General features: G+C 60.6%; 1 protein-coding gene across 2 annotated transcripts; it reads right to left on the bottom strand.

Moving 5' to 3' along the window:
• Positions 1 to 9,560, bottom strand: SMIM11 (small integral membrane protein 11). Of its 2 annotated transcripts, none has more exons than XM_054576007.1 (5): positions 9,486 to 9,560; positions 6,475 to 6,556; positions 6,134 to 6,235; positions 1,879 to 2,053; positions 1 to 181 (listed from the first exon to the last, which is right to left on the bottom strand). In XM_054576007.1, exons 3-4 carry the CDS (start codon positions 6,143 to 6,145, stop codon positions 1,892 to 1,894), a joined length of 174 nt encoding a protein of 57 aa, XP_054431982.1. In that variant the 5' UTR covers positions 6,146 to 6,235; positions 6,475 to 6,556; positions 9,486 to 9,560; the 3' UTR covers positions 1 to 181; positions 1,879 to 1,891. The 2 variants fall into 2 exon arrangements, with proteins under 2 accessions (XP_054431982.1, XP_054431989.1); XM_054576014.1 differs by having other exon boundaries at positions 9,459 to 9,554.
• Positions 9,561 to 9,903: the final 343 nt, after the last annotated feature.

The following is a 9,903-nucleotide window of genomic DNA, read 5'->3' as shown; positions in this document are numbered from 1 at the left end:
TTTTTTACAAAGGCATTTTATTTTACTCAAGAAAACATGGTTCTTTGAAAAGCAACAGTTCACATCATTTTACGTGAAAGCTAAAAGCTAGAAGCTTATCTTCTGACACATCACTCAGCAACCAGAACGCCGCCTCCTCCTCCTGGGCCGGAGTCCACGAGCCGCCCTGCCAGCGCGAGGCCTAGGAAAGAGGACGCGAGGGGCAGCAGGGGCGTCTGCGAGGGCAACGCCACCGCCTCGCTCGGCAGGACGCAAGCGCCGGCCGTTCGGGCTCGACGCAAACCACCGCAGCTCACCTGCTAATAAATGTGCTTTTTTTCCCTTTCAGAGATGATTTTAGTTTCCTCCTGTACTTCCAACCTCACAATTTTCCTTCCATTGAAAAGTCCCTTCTGTTCAAGGCCAGGTTCCAGCGAGCTGGCAGCCTCGCAGGGGGCCGACTCCCACTGCCCGCGGCCCCCGGTGCGGCCTCTGGGCCCCGTGAAGGGAGGGCTGTGGGCGGCAGGCCGGTCCTTCCCCTCCCCGGCGTCACACACACAAAACCCACTCGGTGACGCTCCGGGCAAGCAGCCTCCCCCGCCCTCTCACTGGGACACGCTACCTCCGTCCCCACTCGAGCGCCTCCCAGTGAGGACAGGGAGGGACAAGCCGGTGCTGCCTGCCCGGGCGAGGGACACGCCACGCGGCTCGGTGAGCAGGGGTCCGCTCTGCACACGGACACTGGGGCCGTCCCCCCACCTGCACGGGTTTGCCCGCGGGGTCAGGAGGAGGGACAGGCAGCTGGGAGTGAGACGCGTGACAAAGCACGAGCGCCTGGTGACGGCTCCGTCAGGGCCACGACTGTCCTTAGTAAGTTTGCCTTCCCCCCCAGCAAGCCCACAACACTGCCGGGGAATCCACGCCTTCCCACGCGGGGCCTCCCGGGCGGACGGGGCTTTGGAAGCCCCCAGCCCTGGGGCTCCCTGAGCCGCCTGCTGCTGAGAGGAGGGCGGGCTTTCAAAAGAACCGGTGTCCCCCCCGCCCGTAAGGGAGCCTCTTGTAGCAGAGGCCCAGGAGCAGGCCCTTTCACGGGCCACCCAGCAGACAGTGCCACCCGCAGCCAGGCTGGGGAGCCCCGCGCAGGAGGCCTGCCCGCAGCCGGGCCTCTCCTGGCTGGAGCGGCGACTCAGGCCCCACCCTGGTGGATGGGGAGCCTGGGCTGCCGGCGGTCACCTGTGCAGCCTGCAACGGGGCTGGGGGACGGCCCCCTGGGCTCAACGCCACAAGCCGCCCGGGCGCCTCGGGGTGCGCTGTGGCGGGCGCTGGCCGGAGGTCCTCGGGAAGAGCCCTCTGGCCCGGGAGCAAAGGCCATGCGAGCGGCGTGGACGTCCGCTGCAGCCAAAGAACACCCTGCAGGGGCTGCACAGCAAAGGGACGAGGCGACCGGGAACAAGGACACAGCGAAAGGGACTTCTGTGCCGTACCCAGAAGTCAGACTTCACCCTGAAAGAGGCAGCAGGGTCCCTCAGTCCCGGGTGCGGGAGGGGTTTCACAGGGCCCGACCCTGTGGGCAGTGCCGGGAGCAAAGGTAGCTGTTTGTACGCGCGCTTCCCCGCGGAGGCCCGCAACGTCCGCGGGCCTCTCCCGGGCCCGGGGCCCCACACCTGCTCGGCACCCCTGCCCCAGTGAGGGAGGCCGCGCAGGCTGGGCGCGCACTGCCCACGGGCCCCCGGCGGGCGTGCGACAGGCGCGGGGTCGGGGCCTGCGCTCCAGCCTCACGCTGACGACAGGTGCGGCCACGGCGCCCCGGCCGCAGCCCCGAGGGATGCGCTTCTCTGACCCGTGGCCCTGCCTGGCCTGCCCCAACCCCGGGCATCTCCCACCTGCAAAGCCCTGTACCTTCAGCTTCCCTCTAGTGGTCTTTCTTCTCTGATTGCTTCTTTTCAGCTTCCAGTTGTTGCCGCTTTGCTTCCAGCCTTTTCCTTTGGTAGATCTTGATTCCGGCAAAGGCCAGGCAGAGAATCAATGTCTTCGCTGCCAAGATGTACAGCAGCAGAGGCACGTGTTCCAGAACCTTGGAGAGGAAAGAAGCCGTTCTGGACGTGCCGCGCCGATGAGGCGCGCGCGCGGTTCTTCGTCCAGCACCTACTGTGCACTTGGTACGCGGCGGCACTAGGCTAGAACAGACAGGCCTGTCCCGCGTCATGGACAGTCTAGTCTTGGCTCTGCGCCACCCCCCCCCGCCCCCTTGCTCTGCCCGCAGACGGCCAGCCTCCCCACCCTGACTGCGCGCTGGGCCTGGCGCCCAGGCCTCCGCAGCGAGGCAGCGGTGCAGTCCGACGGCAGGCGCGCGGCCGGGGGCCTGGGAAGCGGCTCCGCTCTGCCCCCAACAGAGCGAGCGACTGGGGGCGCCGCCTGACTGTCCGAGCTCGGCCTCTTCACCTTCGAGGGGGCTGGACCCCACCTTCCCTCTAGGCTCTCCCGCGTGAGTGCACACTCTGCGATTCCCTCTCGGTTCCCACCGCGCTAGCCCTGGCCCTCGAAGGTACAATATGGAAATAACGCGCCAGGACTCCAGCCTGTAGCACAGGCTACAGCCCAGTCTGGGGAGCGACTATGGGTTTGCATGGCTCGCTCTCTGCACCACTGGGTTTGATGGTAAAATTCTACATAGAACAACAGTATCACAGGCAAATCCTATACTAGTTTCGCAAACATGATCTGAATGATGACTATGAGCCTTCTGTGTGATTAGAAATTCCTTCCCAGATGAAGCAAAAAGATATGCTTTGGGACTAGGCAGGGTTCATGGCAATGAAATCATTAGGTGGAACCACCAACGTCACTTACGGTCTGTAATCCCGAAACAAAATGCTACCACAGGGAGCACATGGGTCTCTGAGTCTCCGAGTTTAACTCACGCTGATCGGAGACTACTCAGGGAAGGCGCAGCCAAGAACAGCACGCTCGGAGGCCTGGAGGCAGGAGGGACTTCAAGGGGACTCCGCCCAGCGCCTGGCTTTGCACACGCGGGAGCAAGGCTGCAGGCGGCGGAGGCCCACGCGCCGCACGCAGCGGTCGGACGGGGCCAGGCCGCGGTGGAGCCCTCGGGCCCCTGGCCGGTCTCCTGCCACTGGCTCCTGATGTTCCGTGAAAGGGAATACAATCTCAAACTATGTACCTATATGGTCCCGTAATTTTATTCAAAATGTGTTATGACTCAGACCTAGACGCAGACTCTGCGTTTAGAAGATGCAGCACCAGTTACCACCCCCAGAGAACGAGCCACGCGCTGCGCCGGCACCTTCCCGTCCGTCATCATACTGTCCCCAGAGGCAGCGGGCTGTCCCGTGGGCCAGCAAGGGCTGGGGTCCGACGGCCTTCCGACTGCTGGAGAGCCCCCCTCGGACACCACGCTGCTGTCACCGACCGGACGCTGCCCCGGGCCCTCGCCGAGCCCGCGGTGAAACGGGCGAGCGGGCACGTGCTTCCAGCCGGACCTGCTGAATGCGGCTGGGGCCGCCGCACGCAGAGTCACTGCCCTGGCCGCCCAGGGGCAGCTGAGGAGGCTGCTACGTGACGCCACAGGGACACGACGGAAACTGGGAGCAGGAACCAGGGATTTCAGTGGTTCTCATTTCACGGACACAGGAAGGAAGGACGCAAGAACACGCGAGTGACCGGGCGGCCGCTCCCGACCTGGCAATTGCGTCCACAGTAGCGGAGGACCACGGCCGACCCGCTCGGGAGGGTCGCTCTCGCAAGAGCATCAGAGTCCAGAACTGACAACAACGAAACGCTTTGTCCAGACAGACAGAAGCGGCTCAGGACGCCGGCGTGGTTTCCAGGCCCTTCCTCCCTCAGACCTACGGCGAACCTCCCTGTCCTCCCCAAATCACCCTCTGATCCATCTGTTCTGGAAGGTCCTCCTCTGGACTCCAGGTGAATAAACCAGCTATGAAAGAAAGGAATGTTCAACATTCCCTTCTTTTACCTCCTTGGAGGCAAAATCACCAGTCTGTTGATACAAACAAACCTCCCTTTGCCTCTGCCAGAAGTTTCTAGCTCACTGAGCACTGACCGATAATGGGAAAAACCGCTCTCTCTGCTGACATTTCTGCAGGCGGGCCGGTCAGTCTGCGTGCGGCGGCCCCCATGGCGACCCCACAGCTTCGCCCGCGCAGGTGCAGGCAGAGCCAGAAAGCCTGCTCAGGTAGCGGCGGCCAGTGCCCACAGAGCCGGGGAGGTGGCCCCTGTGTCCACGTCCTTCTCCGAGGCTCCGGAGCAGAGGCGGCAGGAGGCTGTGTCTCGGGGCCCAGGGGGCGGAGCAGGGGCCAAGGGCACCACAAGGGCGGGTGCCGGGTTTCCACAGTCCCTGCCTCTCGGGCACTAAGCTCCAGTTGGGGTAACTCTCCTTTTTGATTTCTAACAAATCCCGTCTACTAACTCTCAGGAAGTGCAGAGCCTCAAGGGGGTAAAGGAGGCAATCGCTGCCGGGCGGACCTGAGCCCCACCCACCGTGGAAACTGAGCGGACACCAGAGCTGTGACAGTAGCTGGCTCCTGCCCGACCAGGCCACGCTCCGCGGCCAACGCACCGGCAGTGCCAGGGGCTGCCGATGTCCGCGGTTCCCGGAGCCACCGAGGGAAGGCCACGGGACGCCCTGGGCTCGAGCCTGGGGACAGGCCATTCTTCCGGGACCCTGAGGGACGGGCCCCCTTTGAATCACAAGGGCGCTCCCCGGCGCAGTCGGCTCGCAGTTGGGGAGGTCTGGGCAGATTCTGTTACGGACCAGGAAGGGCTCCCCTTGGCACAAGCAGGATCTGCACCGGCGGTCAAGGGGACTTGGGGACCCCAGGCCTAGCAACTGGGAACTCGAGGGGCGGGACCCTCCTCTCCGGCGAGAGCACCACTGCTCACCTCGGGGCATCAGGGGGACCCTCTGACCCTTGGCGACAGCGCCTGCCCTGTCATCCCGACGACCACAGGCTCCACACGGGGGAGGAGCTGCGCCCGGCGGACCTCCCTCTGCACCCACCGCTCTCAGCCTGCTCCCCACCCAGCCTCTCCGGCGGCAGCCCTGGGGCCCGGCGCCGAACAACCGCTCCCCCAGGTCCACCGCCCCAGCACCCCCTCGCTGCCACCTTAACCGGGACTAGGCTCGCCCTGGAGAGCCGCCCCGATGCCCCGTGCCCCGAGGAGCTGGGAAGTCGGGGGTCTGCACGTTCCCAGCTCCCCGATTCTGCTTTGAGACCTTTTCCGGTCTCCTTGCAATAGAAACCTCGGGACTGCTCTGAAAAAGGAAATGTTTACAATAACTGAAAAAAAATACATACAAGATCCTAAGTGTGCGCGCGCGCACACACTCCTTACATATATAAAAACATACACCAAAACTGTTCACAGCACCTCTCTGGATGGTATGACGATGCATGATTTCTACTTTTCAAAGCATCTGTGATTACACATATTTTCGTGGCTGTCCTGTCGCCAGCCTCCAGCCCCCCTGCCTGCTTCAGGGGCCTAACGGGACACGGGAGCCTCCTTTCCCATAGGCGCAGGCTCCTCTGTGCTTGCCCTTGAACTTCTGCTCCCAGCAGCCGAGCCTCACGTTTTACAGGGCTCGGCGGTGCTTGCTCCCCGGCTGGGTGAAGTTGTCTTTGATGTGACAGTAGGGGACTTATCTACACGTGACACTTAAGAAGTATGACTACATACAGAAGGCGGTTTCCATGAAAACCAAGGGGAAGGCTCTCGTTGCATTTTCAAGTTTGAACTGGGGAAAAAAAAACCCCACTTGTTGGCAACACACGTGCAAAAGATTAGGGAAGCAGAGCGTAACAGTCTGGAAAGATTTTGTATGCAGATTGTTTCATAAGGTCTTAATCCATTTTAAAGGAACCCAAACGTGAAGTTGTAAGCGGCTTTAAAGCGCAAGAAAAGGGAGGCAGGCCTGGTAAGGTGAGCGCCCGCAGGGAGCCGGCCTCGCCCCCCCAGGAGGCTGGTGAGTGCGCGCACACCTGTACGTTTCCCCTTAGAGTACAATGTTAGCTAGTATTGCAATTCCTGCTTGAGGCTACTTCTCCTTATTCTGATTTTTCACAATCAGGAGAGAGAAAAAACCTGAGCCACCAATGTCTAAAACGACTGTCACCTTCCAGTTCATGCTGGACCAACTGAGAAGTCACTCCTGGTCAATGCAGAGCTGTGGACACGCGCATGAGGAAGAGGAGCCGGAAGGCCAGGCCGCGCTGGGCTGGAGGGAAGAGAGGAGTCGGTAAGCAGGCCTTTCCAGGGCACCCGCCCCAGGAAGCCTTCTCCCAGGGCGGGCGGCACGGGACCCAGCAGCCAGCCTCGCGTGCCGTCTAGAACACCCCCTAAAGGTGAGGGAGGCCCAGGGACAGCGAGGCAGGACGGGACAAGGCAGGGACCCAGCGGGGCGCAGGCTTCGCTCTGAGGCTGCACCTGTTGCTCTTCTTAGACCGGGACACTTACCCCAAGAGGCGGGAGGCTTGACCTCTGGATGAAGAAACTACGCACTCTGGTAAGTGGCCTCCCTCTTGGGGCCTCCGTCCATCTGTAAATGAAGACACGGGGTGTCAACTCCATGCGCTCAGGGCCCCCCTTTTTCTGAAATTCGGAGACGTCCAGCACTGTAAGCAGAGCTTCCCTTTGTGGTGCCCAGCCAGGTGGCAGCCAGCAAGTGCACCGGCTCGGCTGGCTTTGGGTGAGGGGCACTCCAGTCTACGCTCCAGGGGCTGGGCCCAGGGAGCCTGAGACTCGTCCTGGGCCCCGCAGTGGGGAACCGGGACTCCCCCACTCCCAGCTGCCCCCAGTCCTACCCTGAGGCAGGCTGGGAGCTTTTCTTTCAATACACTTACAACTCCAATGAGGAAAAACAGAAGGAAGTTTCACAGGCCTTTAGAATGGTGCCAGTAAGATGGGCTTTGGGGACGATGTTTGGTAAGAACTTTCACTTACAAAAGCACCTAAATGGGAAAAGTTCATACCTCATCTATTCAAGGTCACGGTATCTGGAAAACAAGCTGGCAGTTGGCACAAGATAGTCAAGATTTCCCCATGACTTTTTCAAAGTCAGATAAGCTAGTGATAGGAATTCACGCCATGAATCTGTTTGTCTCTAAGTCGCAGCAGAGTCCAACCTGCACTGAAGAAATACGCTCCTCACAGGTTATGACCTGTTGCTATAATTTCCACTTGGAGTAATCGCTAATAATCTCGGGGATTAGCCATGTTGTATACTGAAATAAAATGTTCAAGGCTGTGTAAAGTTTATTTTTACAACTCCTTTATCGAGTTGTGCACACACAGCAGGAGAGTCTGGCTGCCCCTCACCGCACACCGAAGGGGCTGATGTAAGATACCGATTTCCAAAGCCAAGGGCAACAAAGAGGTCCAAAAGACGTAGAGCAGGAAATGAATTAAAAAGATCGCCAGTGCTGTGGCTTTCTGGCAAACGCAAAGAGTCCTCACCTAACATGGCCATTGGTTCTGCGACTTTAAGCAAAATGACATGAGATGAAACCAATGTTACAACAGGCTCATAATGTAACTAACATTCCATTCCAACAACACTGACACATAATGTGACTAACATTACGTTCCAACAACATCTCATCCATGTTACTGGGAGACAACACTGAACACAGAGACATTATTGCATGGTCTGCTGTACTATGGTGACTACTGGGGTGACCCTGGACGGGTCACTTGGCCTCCCTCAAGCCTCAGTTCTCTCACCTGTGAACTCTCCTTCGCGCCTGGATGGTGCACACTAAGCACCATGCTCAGCGCGTGGAAAGGATTAGATGAACTGCAGCCCTTACCGCTATGACAAATACCTCTCCTTCCTTCCACTGACGGCCAAGCCGAAGAAATAAGCACGCGGTATCCAGGGCAAAATGCAGTCACCGCAAGACAGCAGGCAGGTACAAAAAGCCAGAGGGCCAGGGGAACTGGCATCTGGACCCAAGGCTTGGTGGCACGGAGGGCTGGACATGTGACCTGGGGCAAGTCATGAACCTCTTTGAACCGAAGTGTTCTCGTTTCTGAAACCGGACTCTAAAGAACGCTTCGGCAACTCTGGAACTGGGAAGTCGCCGTTCTCTCGGGTATCACAGAATCGGACTGTAAAAATATACCGGACGCTGCCCCGACTTCATCCCTAGAGTGAGAAGATTCAAGCTCTTTAGGAAAGAAACACTGAGAGTCAATCTGCAAACAGCCGAGGGGTGCGGTCCGGGAGGAAGGCCAAGCGCAGGTCGGCGCGGCTGCCTCTCACCACCGCCCCCAAGGCACGGGCTCCCATCTCCCTTGATTCCAGGCTCCAGCCCGGCCACGGCTGTCGCGCTCTGCAGGGCTGCGGCGGATGAGAACCCGGAGAGCTAAAAACAGCAGCAGGCTGTCTGGCCCCCGCCCTGTACACACCTGATGCAAAATTAGAAACGGGGCAGCTGGTGTCTGAGAAGGGAACTGCGACGCCAACAACAGGCGGACAGTTTTGAGGCGTAAAGTCAATCTAAGAAGTGCAGGAAATTGTCAGCTTCCCCTGGAACTATTCACTCTGGGCTGAAAACTCAACAGTAATGGCTTAGATAGAAATAGCTGTCTCCTTTACTGCAAAAATATCCTGATTTTTTTTCCTTGGCCAGATTTCTCAAAAAACAGAAAAGCTATTCACTGATAAAGCAACATGGACCACGTACTGTCCGGAATCTCTTGTCCCTTCTTGGCGCACCTGGCAAACGCAAGGGGGTCTCAGCCTCTCCGAGTCTACACTCAGGCCTGCCACTAATCAGGCTGCGTCCTTAGTTGGAGCTTCCTGAAGCTGTTCTCGGTCCCAGTCTCCCCCCTTTTCACCCCAACCCTTCACCCAGTCACCTCAAGTAGGTGTGAGGAGGATGGGCTTCCAGGTGAACCTTGGGCATCTCTTGGGGAACCTGGGAGGGGGGTGGGGGGGGGCCTCCCGAGTCAGCAGGGGTTCTCTGGCCTGAGGGGCAGCATCTCAGTTGCTTTGTAATCTGACCACGGTCCCCGCGTGCCCGACACGTGGGGAGCAACACCTGCCCAGCTCCTACCCGAGGACGAGGGCCAAGAGCGGTCACTGCCTCTCCCACCGTCCATGGAACCAGGCGTCCAGAACGTTTGCCCGCGCTCCCCCCCCTAAAACCCTTCCAAGGCCAACAGCCTCTGTCTAGCACCCACTCCCGGCCCCTCCCGGGCTGCGCGCCAGCCCAAACACGCCGCCTCCGGCCCTGGTCGGCGGGCTTCGCGGCGCCGGACGGCCCAGCCAAGTAGGCAAGCGGCTGGCGGCCGTCGCGGCCATCACCCTCCGGACCCTACCCGGGGAGCCGGCGCCGCGCGGCCGGGGGCCGACCAGTGGGCCTCCTGGAGAAGGCGCGAACGCGAGGTCGGCCCCCGGGCACCCCGGCTCCCCACTGAGCCCTCGGAGTCAGGACCTGCTGATTCCGACGTCACCCACTTACAGCTCCAAGGGACGGAAGCTGTGCGCCCGGCGGGGAAGCAAACCAGGGCTCCCGCAGCACCGCAGGGAAACTACACTTCCCGAAATGCACCGCTCCTCGCGCCGGCGCAGTGGGCCCGGGCGGCCCTCTTGGGCGCGGCGCTCCCCGCGCCGGCGCAATGGGCTCGGGAGGGCCCTCCCGGGCTCCGCGACGCAGGCCTGCGGCCCGTTCACCTTCCGAACTTGCCTTCCGCTAAGGACGGCGACTGCAGGGCGAGCGTCGCGCGTCTTCTCCGCCCCCAGCTGCGCTGCATCCCCTGGATGCTCCTCGCTGCAGTCGGCGACGGTGGACCCCGGGGTCCCCAGAAGTCCCCAAATTTAGCATCAGTGCATTCAGTTTCCTTTGGGAAGGTGGTGGGTGCCCCCCGCCCCCGACCCCG

This window comes from Pteronotus mesoamericanus, unplaced genomic scaffold, assembly GCF_021234165.1.
Source record: "Pteronotus mesoamericanus isolate MK-2021 breed Mesoamerican mustached bat unplaced genomic scaffold, CSHL_Meso_final contig_116, whole genome shotgun sequence".
Classification (NCBI taxonomy): Eukaryota; Metazoa; Chordata; class Mammalia; order Chiroptera; family Mormoopidae; genus Pteronotus; species Pteronotus mesoamericanus.
Note: the sequence above shows the minus strand (reverse complement) of the source record. Positions and strands in the feature narration are given on the sequence as shown.